Below are 24,267 nucleotides of genomic sequence, written 5' to 3'. Positions count from 1 at the left end.
AAATCATTGTTATTTTTCTTATCTGTGTATTTACCAATACCCCACAATTTAGAAAGCAGAAACATTGCCTGTTGCGGCACAGCTGTTTGTCTAGAACCTTCTCTAGTGTCTGGCACATAATAGTTACTCAGTGAATACTTGCTAAATTTAAGGAAATGAACAAACCAATGAGTTATTAAGCTATTTATGGCCTAGAGCTATCATGGCATTCTTTCTCCACTGCAAGTAGTGTTCGAAGCAAGCAGACCACAGGGTTTGTGTCCCCAGTAAACGAACCATGATCACAGGAAATCTGAGCACCATTGTCCACCAGGATTGATAAAGTGCTTTGAAATTGCCACAACAGCCAGAAAGAAGAAAGGGTCAGGAAGATTCAAAGGGCTTCTTCAAATCAGAGGCTTTTTAATGAAATAAGAGAGATGGTGGAATATACTAAAGGTCAGCAAACTATAACCAAAATTATGGCCAACTCTGGGCACACCCATTTATTTGCATATTGTCTTCTATGGCCCCTTTCAATACAATTGAGTACTTACAACGCAGACCCTCTACTGAAAAGCCAAAAGTGCTAACTGGCCCTTTATAGAAAAAGTTTTCTGACCCCTGATACAGAAGAGAATAGGTTAGAAATCTGTCCTGTAGGTACCCCCAAATCACAACATTTGTAAACAGGGATAGAGTCAGGCATTAAGAAGGTTGAAAATTGCACAATTCCAACAAAAGCCACAAGTAGAAATTAAGCATAAATTAGCAAAGGTAATATAATGACTAATTTTTCATTAATGTGCTTGTTTTTAAGCGTATCAGGTTACTGCTGTTGTAAAAATAGTATTGATATTCCTGACTCCATAGCAATCGAGGAAAAGCTGCCATTACCACTTACCTTGCAGTTTCTAGGACCTTTATGGCCTTGTCAATTTCTCCTTGGTTTTTATACAAAAATGCCAATTCAAACAGAGTAAATGGCACTAGGTAGTGGTCATACTTCAGTAGCTTTTCACTAAAAGAGTGAATGAAAAGTAATTAAATCTAAACAGAAGAAGGAACATATCATTCTTTTTCAACATATATATTTTTCCCCATTCTTAGGAAAATAGGTACAGCACCAAGTCTATTACCAGAGAAAAGCTGTCATTATACCGGATTCCCTGGTGGCTCAGACGGTAAAGCGTCTGCCAGCAATGCGGGAGATCCGGGTTCGATCCCTGGGTTGGGAAGATCCCCTGGAGAAGGAAATGGCAACCCACTCCAGTGTTCTTGCCTGGAAAATTCCATGGATGGAGAAGCCTGGTGGGCTACAGTCCATGGGGTTGCAAAGAGTCAGACACGACTGAGCGACTTCACTTTCACTTTCACTATACAGTTAAAGAATATAATAAACCATGGCTATAAATAGTATGCTTTTAATATATTACCTTTTTTTTCTTTTGGTCTCACTGTATGGCATACAGGATCTTAGTTCCCCAATCAGGGATTGAACTCATGCCCCCTGCAGTGGAAGCACAAAGTCCTAACCACTGGAATACCAGGGATTTCCTCTATTACTTTTTTATTCCTTAGTCTAAATCCAGCACTGAACATTGTTTACTGCCTTTCACGTAGATAAAAACATGCAGATTTTTGAAGATTATCCTAGAAAGGACAAGATCATGAACATGTTCAGAAATGACTCCATTTAGAAAATGACTCCACTTATTTTTCACTAAGGTTTAACTCTCTTTACACTGTCTGTCTTACTGCTTCAAAATGTCAAGAAAGAAGGGGCCGACACTTCCGTTTACAGCAGTATTATGAAAATTATCTGACTTGCCAACATCTAGAAGCACCGAAACAAATAAGAGCAACACCCTTTTAAAAGGAGAGCTCAGCTCACAAGAACATAAGGAGGACTCTCATAGTGAAAACAAAACCAGAACTCTAATTGTGTCGATGATGCAAAAGCACTCCTGGCTCTGTTTCAGCTGAGGCTTTGTGTCTCTATGTCCACACAGGAGGTGAGACCTTGGGCCCACATAATACGTATAGCAGGGGCTGAGACCACTACGGAAAGCTGGGGCCCAGCTCCATCAGAGAAAGGGTAGAAGACGAAAACCCACTCATAGCACAGAAGGAAGACAAGGGCAGTTGGCTCTGTGGCTCAGTTGCTTCAGTCATGTCTGACTCTTTGCAACCCTATGGACTACAGACCATCAGGCTCCTCCACGCATGGGATTTTCCAGGCAAGAGTACTGGAGTGGGTTGCCATGCCCTCCTCCAGGGAATCTTCCCGACCCAGGGATCAAACCTGCATCTCTTATGTCTTCTGCATTGGCAGGTTGGTTCTTAACCACTAGCGCCATCTGGGAAGACTGGCCTATTCTCTAGGTAGGAAGAAAAAGCAAATCCCTTAAGGAATTAATAATCAATGTGCCTGTCCTCACCTGAACTTGCAATTCAAACTTATGTGGCCCAAATGATCCAAGAGCCTCTAAGCAACAAAATTAACATGAAAGTGGCCCAGGGTGAGAAAAGCCTTTGGGGCATCTGGCAGAAATTAAAGCACAGTCGCTCAGAAAGACCCTTCCTCAATCCTAGCCTCATTGAAGTTGAGTTCACAATCCAAAACTATAAAACACACCAGCAAACTATCCACTATGAGATTCAAAAGACACAACAAATAGCCCAAATAAGTCATCCTTTTGATTCCAATAAAAATGTCAATAAAAGAGAGCTCAATGGATACTTCTTTAACATATTTACTAAAGACAGCATATTATTAATTTGAGAAATAGACATTGTGTCTTTCTTCTTCTTATAAGGACAGCAGTCCTCCTACATTCTCAGAAAATATGGTCAGAAGAGGATCAGTAGTTATAGATGGGAAAGCACATGATATCGAACAGAAGACATCCAGCAGAAGTCCGTGGCTGTGACTTATTTGGTATACAGAATAGTTTCCAAAAAATTAAGCCAAGGTTTAAAAATCAGAAGATGTTACATAAAATTCAGATTCCAGGCTTTCAATGATAAATTGCAGGGATTATTACTAGTGGGCCCACACTGTCAAGAGTAATAATCAATTTGAATTCAGGAGTGGCAGTACTCTTTACAGAGACCACACAATCTCCCTGATCTGCAGTGCCCACTAATCCCCATTCCCATCATCACTCAGAAAAGTTACTTGTCTGGCCCCTGTAGATAACTGCATCTGTGACTCCAGATGCAGAGAAGAGGGCCAGGCAACAGAACCTTGACTCAACTCTCTAATTAGCAAAGGAGCAGGACATCATCATCAATGCTACTGAGGGGATAATACTCATTCATCCCAGAAAAACACCCCTTGCCAAAAGAGAAGCTGTTATAGCATTCATCACAGTTGTTCTTTCCTGCCAAATTATCATTACAATGATGGTTAGTCTGTTTATTCAACTCCGAAACCCTAGGATTCAGGATCATAGTTCCTGGCACATAGTAGGTACTCAAATATTGGTGGAATAAATGAATGACAGATAAATGCGCAAATCAAAAAAGTATCAGATGTTCAGTACATTACTGCCAGAATTTAGACAGACACCTGTCAGCTTGGCTGTAAATTTAGCTTTCGTGAGTCACCTCTGAACACCAGGTGGAAAAGCATAAAGCCATGTTCACTTAGGTTATCATTTTTTTCTCAAAGAATAAAGAAAACATTACTGGATTCTCTTTCTGACAACACCAAGTAAAAAAAGGTTAGCAACGGAGATAAAAGCATCACTTTCTCACAGCGATTCCCCAGAAACCACAATTTGCACTCAAGCTGGTTTCGTTGTCTGCTTGTACCTTTGGACAACGTGACTGAAGCACAATTCTGCTTGCAAGGGCCGCTGTAAGTTCTTCAGGCAGCATCCTTTCAGCAGTTTCACTAGGCAGTCGTCATCTACAGAGTAGTCGCTGGAGTCTTAAAGCAAAACACATACAGTTCACTCAACAAAAACAAAAATATCCTACTTAAGAGGCAGCACTAACAGCTGTTGGGTTTCAGAGGGATCATTTAAAAATTAAAAAATATATATGCTTAGCATTTTCATGCCTCACTAAATTCAATGAAAATACTTCAAATGAAAAGAATATCGAGTTTAATACTTCAACACACCATTTAATTAAGGGGTTCACGTTAGCCTTTTTTCACTTTATCACTCTAGTCACTTAAAAAATTTTTTTTAGGTGCTCACCTCTGAATTAAGTGACCTTAAGTAAAATAATAGGAAGTTTGAACTGTAAATAAAGTAAGAGCTTTATTAATTTAATGAAACGTAAAGCAGTGAGGAGCAAGCAGGCAGCCTCTTCCTGTGGCTCCGACCCCTAACTGGGCTGGCTTCGTGCGGAAGAGGGTAAAGCTTCCATGTGGAGAAGCAGATGGCGTTCTCCCCATTAAAAATTCAGGAAGGAGAACACCCTCCCCAGATGATTATGTTTACAGCTTACCAGTTCTCCCACGTTAGGTGCTTTGGAGGATGAAATTATGTCATATAATTAGACAAAATGGTTCTGAAATACATGTAAGGCACCTAAAATCCCCACAAACTTCTAACTGCATGAGGCTAACATAGTGGATCTTCTTTCAGGACATTTTTCCTTTTGAAAATGACTCTACCTTCTATAGCCCAAGGCTAATACATATTAACAGAAGGAACCATATCGTGTGTGACACCTATCTGACAAAGGTGGCCTTTTGACATTTACCACTTTTGAACTGGGGTTTTTCTTTTTTGCAAGTTAAGTAGAAATAAAAAGTCATTCCAAGACAGACTGATAATTTATACATTTCAGGCTGTGACAACACAGGTGGGAAGGGACAAAAAACCAAATGATGAGGCTCTCAGAGTCCTTCATACTGAAATACTCTTGCTTTCAGTACAAATGTCAGAAATCACCATTAACGCATGCTGGTGTTTTAATCAGTAAACAGCTTGTCTATGGGAGGTTAAGGATGCTACTTAACCAAGTCAAAGAAGGTTGCTTTATTTCAAGGTGCTGAAAATAGCTGATAATCACCTCTCACTTCCAAGATCTGACAAGTTATTCACTATGAAAATCACAAGTATCAATACCACATTACCTTCCCTATTAAAGACCATTTTCCCCCGCCTCAAAAAAATCTATTTATGCTTCTAATCAACAAACCAGATTGGGGCTATGTTTAGGATCTGCAGCTGATTGAATCCACGAATGAGGAATCTGTGGATACAGAGGGCAGAGTATGGAACTTGAGCATCCAAAGACTGTGGTATCCACAGTGAGTCTTGGAATCAATTCCACATGGAAAATAAGGGGTAACTGTACACAAAGGTGTTACTGGTGGTTTGTATTAGTCTATACTACAAAGGATGGACGTTCAAACATTAGAATTTATTCTATTGAACTAAAACCCTAGTCTTTGTAGGAAAACAAGCAAGCTAGCCTACTCCTTTGGAGGAAAAAATACCCTACAAATGTTTTCACTTAATTTAAAAAACAGGTTTTTCTTTACCTCCCATTTCTCCCATATATACTTACTTTAAAAAATATTCATTTTTCCATCTAATTTGCAAATATGTGGCATTTAATCACAAATAATTCCCTTAATGACAGGAACAATGTTCTCTCTACTATCACAATGCTATACCTGGTATGAAAAATAAGTGTTCAAAGGAACAAATTAATGAAAAGTGGCCAAATTAGTTCCACAAAAATAAATACTAGTAAATTTGTTCAAAAGCCGTAATAGATTTTGCTGAACTGCAATTTTCTGAAACCTCATTTTTTGAAGTAAATTTTTATGGAGTTTTATCTCAGTTAAATTTTAAAATGATGTGGCTTTACATTGAGTTTCCACTCAAATCAAAATAAATATTTTTCCTTTTGAAATTATTCTATATTAAAAATTGTAAAAAAAATATCTTACACTCATTAGCATGCCTACTACCAAAAAACAAACAAAACAGATTAAAAAAAAGAAAAGAAAATTACTAGCATTGTCAAGGATGTAGAGAAATTGAAACCTGTGCGCATTGTTGGTGGGAATGTACAGTGGTGAAGCCACTAGAGAAAATAGTATGTCAATTCCTAAAAAAATTAAAAATAGAAATGTTACATGACCTAGCAAATCCACCTTGAGGCATATATCTAAAAGAACTGAAAGCAGCATCTGAATGACATATTTGCATATACATGTTCATAGAAGTATTGTTCACAGTTGTCCAAAGTGGAAGCAACCAAAATATACTTTGATGGATGAGAAGATAAACAAACCTTGGTATAAACATCCAAGGGAATATTATGCAGCCTTAAAAATGAAGGAAATTCTGACACATGCTGCAACATGGATGTACCTGGTGGACATTAGGATAAGGGAAATAAGGCAGCACAAGAAAAAAAGGACTGCATGAGTCCACCTATATAAAGTCTCTAGAGTAGTCAAATTCACAGTAATAAAAAGTAAAATGGTGATTGCCAGCCACTGTGAAGAGCGGGAAATGGGGAGTTACTGTTTAAGGGGTATGAAAAAGTTCTCAAAACTGGCTGCACAACTGAGTGAATACACTTAGCACTACTGGACCATACAGTTTAAAAAATGGATAATATGGCAAATTTTATATTATGTGCATTTTCCTACAACTAAAAATGTAGAAGATAATGTAAAAATATAAAGAGGTTTATTTTATCTATAATAAAGATTAAAAATTTAGATAAAATTTTTATACCTAAATTATAATTTAGATTAAAAACTTTTATCTAAAATTTAAAAATCTATATCTATAATATCTCTATATTAATAGAGTTAATTAATAGATGCTTAATTAATTAATAGAGTTAATTAACAGACACTTACTCCATGGAAGAAAAGTTATGACCAACCTAGACAGCATATTAAAAAGCAGAGACATTACTTTGCCAACAAAGGTCTGTCTAGTCAAGGCTATGATTTTTCCAGTGGTCATGTATGGATGTGAGAGTTGGACTATAAAGAAAGCTGAGCACCAAAGAACTGATGCTTTTGAACTGTGGTGTTGGAGAAGACTTTTGAGAGTCCCTTGGACTGCAAGGACACCCAACCAGTCCATCCTAAAGGAGATCAGTCCTGAGCGTTCATCGGAAGGACTGATGTTGAAGCTAAAACTCTAATACTTTGGCCATCTGATGAGAAGAACTGACTCATTTGAAAAGACCCTGATTCTGGGAAAGATTGAAGGCGGGAGGAGAAGGGGACAACAGAGGATGAGATGGTTGGATGGCATCACCGACTCAATGGACATGGGTCTGGGTGGACTCTGGGAATTGGTGATGGACAGGGAGGCCTGGCGTGCTGCGGTCCATCGGGTCTCAAAGAGTCAGACACGACTGAGCGACTGAACTGAACTGAACTGAACTGAATGCCGAAAATACATTAGTGATGGAACTTCTAGGACACACAGACAAAGAAAGTCTGAAATGTCCATATAGTCTGTGCTTATACATATGATCCTTTGGTTCTTTGTTAAATAGTACAAATTTTGAATTCCTCCTTTTGGTCCCAGTTTCTTGAGCCTTGGCATCCACTCATTTCCCTGGTGCCCAGAAATCAAAGGGAATTATCAGTCCATAAAAATGAATACTTCAGTATACTGGCTACTCTGCCTAACCTCCAGTTCACAAGGAGCTGAAATATTATAACTTTTTTGTAAAAGAGGGAGGAAAAAGAAGAGAAAGGAAACCATAGTTCTTTTATGTAAGATGACGTGTTTGATACGGGAAGGTGACATACCCATCCTTCATCAACAGATAAGATTTTCGTATGACTGCTTTTCAGTAGTGGAGTAGAATATTCCACTCATCTGGTCTCCCTGTGTTCACCTGTTGGTATCTGCAGGAAGGCTAATGGGGCAGTAGGGGAGGGTGATCTGTGGCCTCACAGACCACACCACTCTTTGTTGTATTTGATTTTTTGTCTATCCACTGAAATTTTGAGCTTGCTAGCAGATAAGCCCACTGATCAGCTTCCATTCTTTTATATTCTCCTTATTGATGGGAGAAATACTGACAGGAGAAATATCAATAACTTCAGATATACAGATGACACCACCTTTATGGCAGAAAGTGAAGAAGAACTAAAGAGCCTCTTGTGAATGTGGAGAGTAAAAAAGTTGGCTTAAAGCTCAACATTCAGAAAACTAAGATCATGGCATCTGGTCCCAACACTTCATGGCAGATAGATGGGGAAACAGTGGAAACAGTGGCAGACTTTATTTTTCTGGGCTCCAAAATCACTGCAGATGGTGACTGCAGCCATGAAATTAAAAGACGCTTACTCCTCGGAAGGAAAGTTATGACCAACCTAGACAGCATATTAAAAAGCAGAGACATTACTTTGCCAACAAAGGTCCGTCTTGTCAAGGCTATGGTTTTTCCAGTAGTCATGTATGGATGTGAGAATTGGACTATAAAGAAAGCTGAGCGCAGAAGAATTGATGCTTTTGAACTGTGGTGTTGGAGAAGACTCTTGAGAGTCCCTTGGACTGCAAGGAGATCCAACCTATCAATCCTAAAGGAAATTAGTCCTGAATATTCATTGGAAGGACTGATGATGAAGCTGAAACTCCAATCCTTTGGCCACCTGATGCAAAGAGCTGACTCACTGGAAAAGACCCTGATGCTGGAAAGATTGAAGGCAGGAGCAGAAGGGGTTGACAGAGGATGAGATGGTTGGATGGCCTCACCAACTCGATGGACATGAGTTTGAGCAAGCTCTGGGAGTTGGTGATGGATAAGGAAGCCTGGCATGCTGCAGTCCATGGAGTCACAAAGAGTTCAACACGACTGAGCGACTGAACTGGGCTGAAGCCAGGTATAAAACAACTAAGTCATGGAGCTGTCAAGTACAGATGGTAACTACAGCTAATACTGTATTGCATATTTGAAAGTTGCTAAGAGAATAGATTTTAAAAGTTCTCAACAAAAGAAAAAAATTTTTGTAATGATGTATGGTGACAGACATTTACTAGACTTACTATGGTGATTTTGCAATGTGTACAAATATCAAATCATTACACTATACATCTGAAACTAATATAGTGTTATATGCCAATTATATCTCAATGAGAGAAAAGGTTATGATATAATAAATAAAAAAATATAGGCTAGAGTATGTCCAGATACACTATGATCATAACTACAAAAATAAATCTAGGAGGGCATAAGCAGAAACTCTAAATTAATTGTGCATAGTAGGAAAAACATGGGTGACTTTTTTCGCCTACATTTGTCAAATGTAATGTTTAATTTTTTAAAGGTAATTGTAAAGAGAAATCTCATTAAACATTTCAGCTCCATGCTGTGACCAAAGTAAAAAATGATCTAAATGAGGTGCTCATCCCTGGAGTCACAGACAATAATTTAATCCTCCATGTGGGGAATATATAGAACATGCAGCCAGTACCCCTTCAGTGCCTGTTTTCTTCCAGTTAAGAAAAGTGAGTTAACTGTGAGAATTTTTCCTGGCTATTCGTGAATTTCTATGCCTTTTACAATGTTTATCATCCTAGAAATTTTGGTTTTACTCCTGTGGTTAGAACATTTCAGAGGATAAGACCATTGTCTTGGAGTAATATCTAAATGATTTGAGGGTTGACAAGGATACAGTAAAAGCTATCACTTATGGCATTGTTTAGCAAAAAGATAAAGCCTCTACTCATGACAGAGAACTAGAAATTGTCAAAACAAGAAAACCCTGGGTTTCATTTTAAAAGAACCCAGCTTTCTTCACTGTCCAACTCTCACATCCATACATGACCACTGGAAAAACCATAGCCTTGACTAGACGGACTTTTGTTGGCAAAGTAATGTCTCTGCTTTTAAATATGCTATCTAGGTTGGCCATAACCTTCCTTCCAAGGAGTAAGCCTCTTTTTATTTCATGGCTGCAATCACCATCAGCATGAGGTTGGAAAAAGTTATAACCAACTTAAACCAGAAGTACACATCACTCCCCTTGTACTGCTCTAAAATTAAAACTGTCTTCTTCATCTTTTTCTTTTTTTGTAACAGCTTTAAGATAAAATTCCCATAACATACAATTCACCCATGTAAAGTGTGCAATTCACTGGTTTTGAGTATATTACAGTGGTGTGCGCCATCATCAGAATCAACTTTAGAACATTTTCACCACCTCCAAAAAGAAATATCATACTCCAGGACGAATTGAGAGTAGCAATAACAGCTATCACTACCATGTGTAAAACAGATAGTGGGAATCTGCTATATAGCACAGGGAGTTCAGCACAGTGCTGTGTCAGCCTAGAGGGGTAAGATGGGGGCGTGGGAAGGAGAACCAAGAAGGAGGGGATATATGTATGCATTGCGTTGATTCATGCTGTTGTACAGCAGAAAGTAACACGACATTGTGAAGCAATTACACTCTAATTAAAAGATAACAAATTAAAAAAAAATAAGCCATCATGAAAAAAAGAAACGCCATACCCTTGAGCTATCACACACGCGCAGTTCTCCACCCCTTGGCAGCCACTAATCTGCTTTCTGTCTTTATGGACTGATTTATCCTCGATATTTTATATAAATGGAACCACACACTCTGTTGTCTTTTGCCTCTGGCTTCTTTCATGGAACCTAACGTCCCCAAGGCTCATCCGTGTTATATCAGGTATCTTCCCTCCATCTTGACTGCAATCAACCAGACACCTGCGGCTCAGGCTCTTTTGTCCTCATCATGCACACAGATCAACATGAGCAGATGTACACGAGGAAAGGACAGGAGGGGGCAGCCGTAAAGATTTCCAGGCTCTCGCTTTTCATACTTACTCTCCCTTTGTAGCGCTGCCTCGGCCTTTTCAACAGTTACCAACAGATTTTCACAAAGGTCTTGTCTTTTGCTCACTAGTGGAAAACCATTCCAAACATACATCATTTCCTAATGAGGAAAAATGAGAAACCATTCACAATTATGAGGTCATTCGGTGTTCTTTACAACAACAAAGCTGCGTATGAATGTTTTACCTCAGTTGCTAGCGATTTCAAGACATTTAGAGATCATTTTTCTTACCTTTCTTCATCTGGAGTTTAGTGATTTAACCTCCCCATTTTCACTTTATTTAATGCTTTTTATGCTTTTTGCCTTTTATACTACAAAATAGTTCAGTATATATAGTATATTGTGTCTTCACTGAAAAATTAATTTACTCATTTATTTAACAAGTATTTACTGAGCACCTACTGGTATCCAATCCTTTTGGAAGATAATTACAGGTAGAAATAAATATAATATTTTAAAATGATACTATAAACAATTCAAACATAAATTTTCGTTGTTACTCTTAAGGGAAACATTTTTTCTATATCTGCCAATTGTTTACATAAAATGTTTCCAAGGACATCACTGCATGAACATAGGAAATATTTTACCTGGCTCAGGTTCTTTTATACCATTAAAAACATGTGATAGTCCAGTAATGCAATCCAATATGCAGAAAATACATTCATTTAAAGGCCATATGGCAGAATGACAGCCCCTAAAAACATAAACTAATGATTTCTCATTGCAAATTACATTTAATAGGCTAACAGATGAGAATTTTTCTTTTTTTTTGGACCAAAAGCAAATGTGTTCTTGCTTGAAAATATTTTTCTAATCTTCCTGGTAGTTCAGTTCATATTTTGAAAGGTATGAAGTAAGCAAGATAATTAGAATCCCCTTGGAAATAAATAAATGGTAAAATATGTTAAGATTGTTTGAACAGCCTCTTACAGGGAAGCAGCAGAAACAAGAAAAATACACTGGAGTTGAGTGAAGGCAAAGTCATCTTCACCTTTTGGGACTGAAAACTAAGATCACAACACTCTTTTGTTTTACATCTATATTTTCTTATTGCTAATTGTGTAAGAGTTCAATAACTTTTGGAATATTTATTTAAACTGATGATTTTTTACAATTTTATTTTTATTGATGGACCATTTTATCAGAAAAAGAAAAGTTTGTATCTGAACTGGTCATTTTATGAAATACAGGATTTTGGTAAAATTCCTAGTTACCACAAATTCAAGCCAATTCTACACCCTTAGCCCTGGAGAAAGAAGTGCTGTGAGTTAACCTTCCTTAAGGCCCTTAGTAATCAGAGCAACATATACATCATATGAATACACAAGCATCTAAGTTTTAGGATGGAGAAAGGACTATGGTGCTCTAGAAAAAATCCCAGGGAAGTTCTGTGACATGGAAAGAAAAAAATCTCCCAGCATTAATCACTTGATAGAAATGACGTAGGAATAAAGCTGAAAGGTGTCATGGGTAAAACAGTAGCAGGCCCCTACATTAGCTGGAAAAGGAGGATGTTTGGTCATTTTTCTGATTTGCATGGTGTTCTTCTTTTTACCTGTGCTCAGATATGATTTACAGAGTGGCCATATTTTTATCTCATTGCATCACAGGCACAGACCAGGCATAACCTGGTCTGAGGGTGGTGTTCTCTGAGATTGTTTTTCTTAAGCAGGAAACACCTGAGCTGAGGTACTCGGTGCAGGCTAGCCTCAAACGGACACCTGTGAGGAGCTGCAGCTTTCTTTCTCACAGAATATTTAAACAGATCCTATAAGTCAACGCGGCTTCCCTGGTGGCTCAGCTGGTAAAGAATCCGCCTGCAGTGAGGGAGACCTGGGTTCGATCCCTGGGCTGGGAAGATCCCCTGGAGAAGATAACGGCTACCCCCTCCAGCATTCTGGCCTGGAGAATTCCATGGGCTGTATAGTCCATGGGGTCACAAAGAGTCAGACATGACTGAGCGACTTTCAGTCACTTTGTAACTTATAAGTCAATGATAAAATAATAAATAACCTAATAAAAAAATTAGGGAAGTAAGCCCATGAGCAACAATTCACGAAACAAGAAGTAAAAATGAACAAGCACATGAAAAGCTCAATCACACATTAAAAAAATAAAACACTGTTGGTAGGAATTTAAATCAGTACAGCCCTTCTGGAGAGCAATCTGGCAATGTCCAAGTATTAAATGCATATGCCCTTCAACTTGGAATTCTACTTCTAAACATCTCTCCCAGGAATTATATGCCCACGTACAAAGAGAGCTATAGAAGAATATTCATTGTAGCCTGTTTGTGATAATAAAAACTGGAAATTAAGCAACTGTTAAAAGGGAATAATTGAATATACTCTGGGATCAAAAAAGAGAAAAATCAGTAACCTCCAAAAAAGGGCAGCAGATGTCAGCTTGCACTAAACAGTTTCCCTGTGTTACTTGACTACTCACACAAAGTAGACCCCAAAAGTTACTGTAATTTGATATATTCAGGACTTTTTAAAGAAATCTGCATTAAAACCATTTAACTTGAAATTATGCTTTTCATGAAGCCTAACCTAAATGGCACACTGATCAAGAATGGGAGCTCTAGCATTAGGCCACAATAGAAGCCACCAGCCACTTATGGCTCTGGAGCAATGTGGCTGGGTCAAACTGAGACACACTCTAAGCATAAAACACACACCAGACTTCAGTGGATGAGTACAATATAAAAGAATGTGAAATCTCATTAATAAATTTTAGAGATTACACGCTCAAATGACAAAATTGTGCATGTGTGCGTGTGTGCTGAGTCGTTCAGTGGTGTCTGACTCTTTGCGACCCTGTGGACTGTAGCCTGCCAGGCTCCTCTGTCCAGGGAATTTTCCAGGCAAGAATACTGGAATAGGTTGCCATTTCCTACTCCAAAAATTTTGCATAAACCGGGTTAAACAAATATTTTGAAAACAATTATCATGTGTCCTTCTACTTTTTAATTTTTTTACCTTTTGATTTTGAGGGTAGCAGCTAGAAAAGGTAGTTACATATGTGGCTTGCATTATAATTCATCTCAGTTTCAATCATGCCAACTCACCTCTCTGTCTGAATTTCCTTATTTGTCAAATGAGGCTACAAAGAAAAATTCCTCTCAGAGTTACTGTAAGACTTAAATGATCTATTTTATAAATAGCCTTTATCAAACATAATGATTTTTAATTGAGCAAACTTCACAACAAAAGTTAAATGTTCTCCCTGCCCCTGAAACTAGATAATGTATTTCTAGGATGCAAAGAGTAAGTAAATAAAGGCAGATACCAGGGCAGGCAAAACGAGCTTCACAGGTGCTGGCAACGAGGGAGAGTAACGTCGAGCCTTCCTCACAGCAAACTTCTCAGTAGGGATCGATTTCCCAGCAATTCTCTGCTTCAAGCCATCCACCTGTCTGTGAAGGGCCACAGTTCCAGCAAAAGGGCATTAGAACACATGCAATATTTATACCTGTCCCTGTTATGCTGCGCTCCCCAGAGCAGTGGATCAGCACCACCAGGAACCCTGTTCAAAATGCAAATTTAGGCTCCACCCCAGACCTAACAGTGGTTTCCCTGGTGGCTCAGATGGTGAAGAATCTACCTGCAAAGTGGGAGACCTGGGTTTGATCCCTGGGTCTGATCCCTGGGTCACGAAGATCTCCTGGAGAAGGGAATGGCTACTCAATCAGTATTCTTGCCTGGAGAATTCCAAGGACAAGAGGAATCTGGTGAGCTACAGTCCGTGGTTTCTCTGGTAAAAGTGGCTCAAAAAGAGTCATCAACTCATGCATAATTTGAGAAAATGTTCCCCAAGCATAGGTGATTTTGAAAATAATCAGCTAAGAACATATAGCATGCTTACAATCTTCCTCTCAAAATTCTAAGAAATTCCAAATATAAAATTCACAAGCACAGAAAAATGAGAATAGAGGCTACATATTCATAGGGCACTTTCTCACACATAATCTTGTAAATGCACCAAACAGGTCACCAAGAAGGAATTTAGGGAAATATCTAATTACACCACTGAAAGAAAGAGGAAGATGCAATGAGAGACGAAGCATTCCATATGAAGACAAGCTTGTGTTATGTTATTTCTGGGCACAATCTTGGGCTATGGTTTTTTTTAATTGAAGTATAATTGACATATAAGATTACATTAATTTTAAGTGTACAAATGGCTATGGTTTTCAACCAGAATGCCCATCATGAATGTTAATTAATATCAGTGGAAGAGGCAGTGGACGTATGAAGTGGGGGTTGAGGGAGAGGGTCAGAAGCATGCAGTGGACATGAAACCTCCTGATTTAAGGATCACAGAGTCTGTAATAAAGAGAACATTCATTTGGGGAGATTCTCCTCTCAGTATCTCAACAAGTTAGATGCTATCACACATATAGCAGACTTCAAGCTTTTGCCTGAAAATAAGATTAGTTACATGTTTCATAGAAATTATTTTGATGCAGAGAAAATTTATTTTGGAGTGGAGGAAACTGAGATGTAAAAGATCCCAATATATCTTAACATTCTATTCCATTTGTTGTCGCGTTTGTAAAACAAGGAAATGCATTTTACCAGTAGCAGGTGGCATTCCACGGCTCCCACTAATGTAGATTCTACAGTTAGTATACATGGTCCAGTTTCTAAAAAGCATGACAAAGTTGTCCTGGTCATACCTTCAAATCTGTCCTGACAAGTCTGAGGGTACAGACAAGCCATTACTTCTCACAACGTGGCCACAGAATATAGTATTCTATTAAAAGTGTTTGTCATCAATTATGTTTAAAGAAGGCAGTGGCGCTTCTCTGTTCCCCTACCAGCCTCATCTCCAGAGGTCACCTCCTCCTTTCTACCACAGCCACCCACTCCTACAGTTGTATCTTAGGCCATTTCATCATCTGTAACTTTTCTACATCAGAGCACAAACTCAAGCACACCAACCATCCTCCTCATTATAACCTTGGCTGTTCTAATGAGACTTTCGGTCCTGTTGTCTTTCAACTTTCTCCCAACTCAGCAGTCTCCTTTCTCCCCATCCCTCCATACTCCTGCTTAGCCTGCCCTGCAGGCAACCTTTACTGCTGCAGGCTCTAGCTTATTTCCTAGACTCCCTTGCCAGTGCCTAGTTGCACTCATCTTCCTGCAACGAGAACAGGTTGGTATCACTGTACATTCAACACCAACCTCCAATGAGCCCTCGCACCGCCTGCCATTCCCCGTCCTGTGCTTCTCTCTGTCCCACTCTCCACAACGATGATTTCAAACGTTCTCCATCCTCCCCAGACCTCCAGCCCACCCCTTTTCCTTCTTCACTCTCAACAGACAGCCCTGCCTCCACACACGAGCTGGCACGCCTCTGAGCCTGCTCTGGACTTCTTCCTGCGTGATACAACAGAGGACCTGGTCCTCCAAATAAAGCCGGTCCTGCCATCAGTACTTTGGAGTCTATCTCCTCCTGACTTTTCAAGAGCCTTCCAAAGGTCAGTTATCCCATTTCTAACTTGTATGTACAACTGTCTTTCGGAACTGGGTCCTCCCCAGTGGTTTGTGAGAATGCTCACATCTCTCCCATTAATATATTCTTTGATATTCATCTCCCTCCAACTTTCTCTATCGCGTAATGTATTTATGCTCAACTCTGTTCATTTCTTTGTATCTCATTCATTCTTTAGCCAACCCCAGTCTAGTTTCCACCTCCATTCTATTACCTTATCACTTCCTGCATGGGATACTATACTAATGATCCTGCGTCACTAAAAGACACCTTGTCTTATTTTTTAAGCCTACAGCACATAGTATTCCCAGGCAGCCTCCCTTCCAAGTATGAACCAGCCCCGACTCTGCTTAGCTTCCGGGATTAGACAAGATTGGACGTGTTCAGGGTGGTATGGCCAAAGACTCCGTCTTATTTTTTTTTAATTCTGTATTCTGTGAGACATATTTTGAGTAATCCTGGATATTCATTTTACTTTGGCCTATATACAAAATGTAGCATTATGTCCTGCCAATATCAGCTTTGCTTTAGTTCATTTAACGGGCAGTGCTCCTTCCTACAACAGGGTCCTCGCATATGCTGTTCCTTTGGTCTGAAACTGTATCAACACACCCCTCCACCTGCCTCTGCAGCTCCTTCAGACCTCATCTCAACTATTGTTCCCCCTATACTCTTATCTATACTTCTCCTCTCAATGGGGAACAGAGGGACAGGGTAGTGTTGGTGACACAAGTATTATGGGTTTTTGCCTTGCTACTAGCAGTTCCAATCACTGAGAGAGGAAAGGACATAGGTTTACTAGGGAGTTTTGAATGTTTTGACATACCTAAGTGAAGGTGGTAAATGGGAGCTGGGTATACAGGTCTGGAACTCATCATGAGCTTACCTGAATAAAGTTACCACATCCTCTTTAGTTGCTACCACATCCTCTTCTGGAAGCATACTCAAAATTGCAGCTTTTAAGAACACATATGTTGCCTTGAGAAAAAGAAAAGCAGTAGTTAGAGAGCACCCTAGGTACATGATATTTCTACCTTGTAAATCAAGAATGACCTACAGGACTTCCCTGGTGGTCCAGTGGTTAAGAATTCACCTGCCAATGCAGGGGACATGGGTTGGATCCCTGGTCCGGGAAGATCCCACATGCCATGGGGCAACTAGGGCTGTGCACGACACTACTGAGCCCAACAGCCACAACTACTGAAGCCCCCATGCCCTAGAGCCCATGCTCCCCAACAAGAGAAGCCACTGCAATGAGAAGCCCCTACACTGCAACTAGATTAGCCCCCGCTCACCACAATTAGAGAAGGCCCACATGCAGCAATGAAGACCTAGTGCAGCCAAGAATAAATAAATAAATAACAATTTAAAAAAAGAATGAACTACAAATCTTCCAGATATAGTATCGGAGGTATCAAAGACAAAAAAGGGAAATGAAGCTTCTTGCTACCTGTTCCAAATAAGATTAACACTTTCCACCAAATTTTAGCCATTCTCCTATTATACAACTTTAATGTTCACGGATGAGGAAGTGGACCAAATGAAAAAGAGATTATTATCTCATTCCTCCCAATTTCTCACAAATGGATCAGAAGGTTTTTAAAACTTTTTAAAATTGAAGTTTAATTGATTTAATGGGTTGAATGCCCCAACCAAAAGACAAAGGCTGGCTGAATGGATACAAAAACAAGACCCCTATATATGCTGTCTACAAGAGACCCACCTCAAAACTAGGGACACACACAGGCTGAAAGTGAAGGGATGGAAAAACATATTTCATGCAAACGGAGACCAAAAGAAAGCAGGAGTCGCAATACTCATTTCAGATAAAATAGACTTTAAAATAAAGGCTGTGAAAAGGGACAAAGAAGGACACTACATAAAGATCAAAGGAACAATTCAAGAAGAAGACGTAACAATCATAAATATATATGCACCCAACATAGGAGCACCACAATATATAAGGCAAATACTAACAAGTATGAAAGGGGAAATTAACAATAACACAATAATAGTGGGAGACTTTAATACTCCACTCACACATATGGATAGATCAACTAAACAGAAAATTAACAAGGAAACACAAACTTTAAATGATACAATAGACAAATTAGATTTAATTGATATTTACAGGACTTTCCACCCCAAAACAATCAATTTTACCTTTTTCTCAAGTGCACATGGAACTTTCTCCAGGATAGATCACATCCTGGGCCATAAATCTAGCCTTGGTAAATTCAAAAAAATTGAAATCATCCCAGCCATCTTCTCTGACCACAATGCAGTAAGATTAGACCTCAATTACAGGAAAAAAACTATTAAAAATTCCTACATATGGAGGCTAAACAACACGCTTCTGAATAACCAACAAATACAGAAGAAATCAAAAAAGAAATCAAATTATGCATAGAAACAAATGAAAATGAAAACACGACAACCCAAAACCTATGGGACACTGTAAAAGCAATGCTAAGGGGAAGGTTCATAGCAATACAGGCGTACCTCAAGAAACAAGAAAAAAATCAAATGAATCAACTAACTCTACACCTAAAGCAACTAGAGAAGGAAGAAATGAAGAACCCCAGGGTCAGCAGAAGGAAAGAAATCTTAAAAATTAGGGCAGAAATAAATGCAAAAGAAACAAAAGAGACCATAGCAAAAATCAACAAAACTAAAAGCTGGTTTTTCGAGAAGATAAACAAAATTGACAAGCCATTAGCCAGACTCATCAAGAAACAAAGGGAGAAGAATCAGATCAACAAAATTAGAAATGAAAATGGAGAGATCACAACAGACTCCACAGAAATACAAAGGATCATAAGAGACTACTACCAACAGCTATATGCCAATAAAATGGACAACTTGGAAGAAATGGACAAATTCTTAGAAAAGTATAACTTTCCAAAACTGAACCAGGAAGAAATAGAAGATCTTAACAGACCCATCACAAGCACGGAAATCGAAACTGTAATCAGAAATCTTCCAGCAAACAAAAGCCCAGGACCAGACGGCTTCACAGTGGAATTCTACCAAAAATTTAGAGAAGAGCTAACACCTATCCTACTCAAACTCTTCCAGAAAATTGCAGAAGATGGTAAACTTCCAAACTCATTCTATGAGGCCACCATCACCCTAATTCCAAAACCAGACAAAGATGTCACAAAAAAGGAAAACTACAGGCCAATATCACTGATGAACATAGATGCAAAAATCCTTAATAAAATTCTAGCAAACAGAATCCAACATCATAGTAAAAAGATCATACATCATGACCAAGTGGGCTTTATCCCAGGAATGCAAGGTTTTTTTAACATCCGCAAATCAATCAATGTAATACACCACATTAACAAATTGAAAGATAAAAACCATATGGTTATCTCAATAGATGCAGAAAAAGCCTTTGATAAAATTCAGCATCCATTTATGATTAAAACCCTCCAGAAAGCAGGAATAGAAGGAACATACCTCAACATAATAAAAGCTATATATGACAAACCCACAGCAAACATTACCCTCAATGGTGAAAAATTGAAAGCATTTCCCCTAAAGTCAGGAACAAGGCAAGGATGCCCACTTTCACCACTACTATTCAACATAGTTTTGGAAGTTTTGGCCACAGCAATCAGAGCTGAAAAAGAAATAAAAGGAATACAGATAGGAAAAGAAGAAGTAAAACTCTCACTGTTTGCAGATGACATGATCCTCTACATAGAAAACCCTAAAGACTCTACTAGAAAACTACTAGAGCTAATCAATGAATATAGTAAAGTTGCAGGATATAAAATTAACACACAGAAATCCCTTGCATTCCTATACTCCAATAATGAGAAAACAGAAAGAGAAATTAAGGAAACAATACCATTCACCATTGCAACAAAAAGAATAAAATACTTAGGAATATATCTACCTAAAGAAACAAAAGACTTATATATAGAAAACTATAAAACACTGATGAAAGAAATCAGAGAGGACACAAACAGATGGAGAAATATACCGTGTTCATGGATTGGAAGAATTAAGATAGTGAAAATGAGTATACTACCCAAAGCAATCTATAGATTCAATGCAATCCCTATCAAGCTACCAATGGTATTTTTCACAGAACTAGAACAAATCATCTCACAATTTGTATGGAAATATAAGAAACCTCGAATAGCCAAAGCAATCTTGAGGAAGAAGAATGGAACTGGAGGAATCAACCTGCCTGACTTCAGGCTCTACTACAAAGCCACAATCATCAAGACAGTATGGTACTGGCACAAAGATAGAAATATAGATCAATGGAACAAAATAGAAAGCCCAGAGATAAACTCACGCACCTATGGACACCTTATCTTCGACAAAGGAGGCAAGAATATACAATGGAGGTAAGATGATCTCTTTAACAAGTGGTGCTGGGAAAACTGGTCAACCACTTGTAAAAGAATGAAACCAGAACACTTCCTAACACCATACACAAAAATAAACTCAAAATGGATTAAAGATCTAAACGTAAGACCAGAAACTATAAAACTCCTAGAGGAAAACATAGGCAAAACACTCTCTGACATAAATCACAGCAGGATCCTCCATGACCCACCTCCCAGAATATTGGAAATAAAAGCAAAAATAAACAAATGGGACCTAATTAAAATTAAAAGCTTTTGCACAACAAAGGAAACTATAAGCAAGGTGAAAAGACAGCCTTCAGAATGGGAGAAAATAATAGCAAACAAAGCAACAGACAAACAATTAATCTCAAAAATATACAAGTAACTCCTGCAGCTGAATTCCAGAAAAATAAACGACCCAATCAAAAAATGGGCCAAAGAACTAAACAGACATTTCTCCAAAGAAGACATACAGATGGCTAACAAACACATGAAAAGATGCTCAACATCACTCATTATTAGAGAAATGCAAATCAAAACCACAATGAGGTATCATTTCACACCAGTCAGAATGGCTGCTATCCAAAAGTCTACAAACAATAAATGCTGGAGAGGGTGTGGAGAAAAGGGAACCCTCTTACACTGTTGGTGGGAATGCAAACTAGTATAGCCACTATGGAGAACAGTGTGGAGATTCCTTAAAAAACTGGGAATAGAACTGCCATATGACCTAGCAATCCCACTGCTGGGCATACACACTGAAGAAACCGGAAGTGAAAGAGACGCATGTACCCCAATGTTCATCGCAGCACTGTTTACAATAGCCAGGACATGGAAGCAACCTAGATGTCCATCAGCAGACGAATGGATAAGGAAGCTGTGGTACATATACACAATGGAATATTACTCAGCCATTAAAAAAAATACATTTGAATCGGTTCTACTGAGATGGATGAAACTGGAGCCCATTATACAGAGTGAAGTAAGTCAGAAAGAAAAACACCAATACAGTATACTAATGCATATATATGGAATTTGAAAGATGGTAACGATAACCCTATATGCGAGACAGAATAAGAGACACAGATGCATAGAACAATTTTATGGACTCTGAGGGAGAAGGTGAGGGTGGGACGTTCTGGGAGAATAGCATTGAAACATGTATATTATCATATGTGAAACAGAACACCATTCCATGTTCAAAGCATGAGACAAGGGCTCAGGGCTGGGGCAATGGGATGGCCCAGAGGGATGGGATGGGGAGGGAGGTGGGTGGTGGGTCCAGGAAGGGGAACACATGTAGACCCATGGTTGATTCATGTCAATGCATGGCAAAAACTATTACAATATTGTAAAGTAATTAGCCCCCAACTAAAATAAATAAATTTATTAAAATAAATAAATAAATAAAATTAAATTAAATTTAAAAAATTGAAGTTTAATTGATTTACAATACTATATGAGTTTCAAGTGTACAATATAGTGATTCAATATTTTTACAGATTATACTCCATTTAAAGTTGTTATAAAATATTGGCTATATTCCCTGTATATTGCAACCTTGTTATCCTATTTATATCTATTAGTGTGTACTTGAATCTCCTTTGCCTATCTTGCCACACCTGTAAGAGTGGCTATCATCAGAAATAATAATAAATGTTATTTATTAAATAATAAATAATAAATAACAAACAATAAATGTTGGCAAGGATGTAGAGAAAAGGGAACCTAGTATATTGTTGGTGGGAATGTAAATTGGTACAGCCATTATGGAAAACAGTATGAAGATTCTTCAGAAAATTAAAACAGAACTACTATATGATCCAGCAATTTCACAAAAAGATATATACATCTCAATGCTCATAGCAACATTATTTACAAAAGCTAAGATACGAAAGCAACCTAAGTATCCATCAACAGATGAATGGATAAAGAATTAATTTTTATTATTATGAAAAGCTTCGTTATCAGGACATCAAAAAGTCTATGAAAACATTATCAAAACTTGATATTTAATCATTTTTATGTATAACTGAAATTCATCTTCAGAAATAAAGCCTCTTTGTTGAAAAGGGCTGCTTAGATGGCTTTTAAAGCATATAGTGCTGAGGACAGTAGTTATAAACAGCAGGTACTTAATGTGTACTTCCTCCTTTGATGGATCTCTACGTTGAGAAAACAGTGTTGATATCATACTATTGAACAAACAATCCTAAATGAAAATCATTCTGTATACTTATTAGCAAACAGATGACACTAATGAAAGTACCACACTTTACCTTGGACCATTTACTCTCTTTGCAAAGCAGATCTGAATAGTAATATGCCTCCCTCCAGTTTTGTTGGAATACAAAAATCCACATCAGCTCCCAGTAACAGAGATGGTGAAACTGTTTCCATTCTTCTTGAACTGAAATGCATTTTCGAAATATCTCTTGTGCCTATAAGTCAATTGCATAAAGCTGATCATCCAGATATTAGACAAGGAGATAATAACCTAATGGAGAAATACATAAAACACTTTGTACAAAAAGAACAAAATCATGACTCATTAAACCACTCAATATGACACACTCCTTTTCTTACATGCCAACAATGCAGTTAAATTCTGTCTCCTTATTTAACTTTGTGAGAGGGCCATGGAACTTTATAATGTGGGAGTAGCAAAGTTCCTTCCTTAAGTAAGACATAAAATACATAAGTCCTTTAAGAGAAGACTGACAATAGATTTAGAACTTCCAGAGGGTAAGATATACCTTAAACCAAGTTTAAGGCAATGGACAGACTGGGAGAAGATATTGCTATATACATAACTGGCAAAGAATTAACACTTATCATACAATAATTTTACTAAAAAAGACAAATCAATGGGAAAATTGTTAAAAATATAAATAGGAAATCAGAGAAAAAGATATATGAGTGACAAATATACATATGAAGGCTTTTTTACTGGAAAATATAAATTAAAAATTAGATTATTATTTTTCAGCCATCATACTGGAAAAATATAAGATAAATAATGACCAGAGTTGGCAAAGAGCATTGGAAACAAGTATTCTCATATCTTTGGGTTTCCCACGTGGCTCAGTGGTAAAGAATCTGCCTGACAAGCACGAGATGCAGGTTCAATCCCTGGGTTGGGAAGATTCCCCTGGAGAAGGAAATGGTAACCCATTCCAGTACCCTTGTCTGGGAAATCCCACAGACAGAGGACCCTGGTGGGCTATAGTCATATCATTATAGGAGTTTAAATGGACTAGCTTTAAATAAGGAGAACAATCTGTCTGAATTTATTAAAATGCAAACATCTTTGACCTAGAAATCCTGTCAGACTCTGTCTTATATAAATATACCTTTGCACAGAGATGTACACATAATAATGTTTACAACAGCATTGCGTATAATAGCCAAATGTCTATCAATAGTGGACCACTTTAATAAGTACAGTTTATCCATCTCATGGAATGAAACCCAGCCATCAAAAAGAATGAGGAAGATTTAGATATACTGACCTGGAAAGAAATCCAAGAGGTATTGTAAGTAGAAAAAAATCAAATCAAGGAAAAATAAATATGTTTGTCCCCATTGTGTAAA

The 24,267-nt window shown here is 38.1% G+C and overlaps 1 protein-coding gene across 9 annotated transcripts in view; it reads right to left on the bottom strand.

Moving 5' to 3' along the window:
- The window catches only part of TTC39B (tetratricopeptide repeat domain 39B), a 141,234-nt gene that overhangs the window by 2,362 nt on the left and 114,605 nt on the right, over positions 1-24,267 (bottom strand). For 6 of the 9 annotated variants that reach the window (XM_081500038.1, XM_081500054.1, XM_081500065.1 and 3 more), the window contains 6 exons: positions 22,953-23,114; positions 17,190-17,281; positions 14,096-14,222; positions 10,792-10,900; positions 3,799-3,916; positions 884-1,000 (listed from right to left, as the gene is read on the bottom strand). In XM_081500038.1, the coding sequence (XP_081356164.1) occupies positions 884-1,000; positions 3,799-3,916; positions 10,792-10,900; positions 14,096-14,222; positions 17,190-17,281; positions 22,953-23,114 (725 nt within the window). Of the gene's footprint in view, positions 1-883; positions 1,001-1,415; positions 1,633-3,798; positions 3,917-10,791; positions 10,901-14,095; positions 14,223-17,189; positions 17,282-22,952; positions 23,115-24,267 lie in introns of all 9 variants that reach the window. The other 3 variants (XR_014056636.1, XR_014056627.1, XR_014056628.1) reach the window with 1 other exon arrangement.

Source organism: Giraffa tippelskirchi, chromosome 1 (genome assembly GCF_054371585.1).
Source record: "Giraffa tippelskirchi isolate mGirTip1 chromosome 1, T2T-mGirTip1v1.2.pri, whole genome shotgun sequence".
NCBI classification, from domain to species: Eukaryota; Metazoa; Chordata; class Mammalia; order Artiodactyla; family Giraffidae; genus Giraffa; species Giraffa tippelskirchi.
Note: the sequence above shows the minus strand (reverse complement) of the source record. Positions and strands in the feature narration are given on the sequence as shown.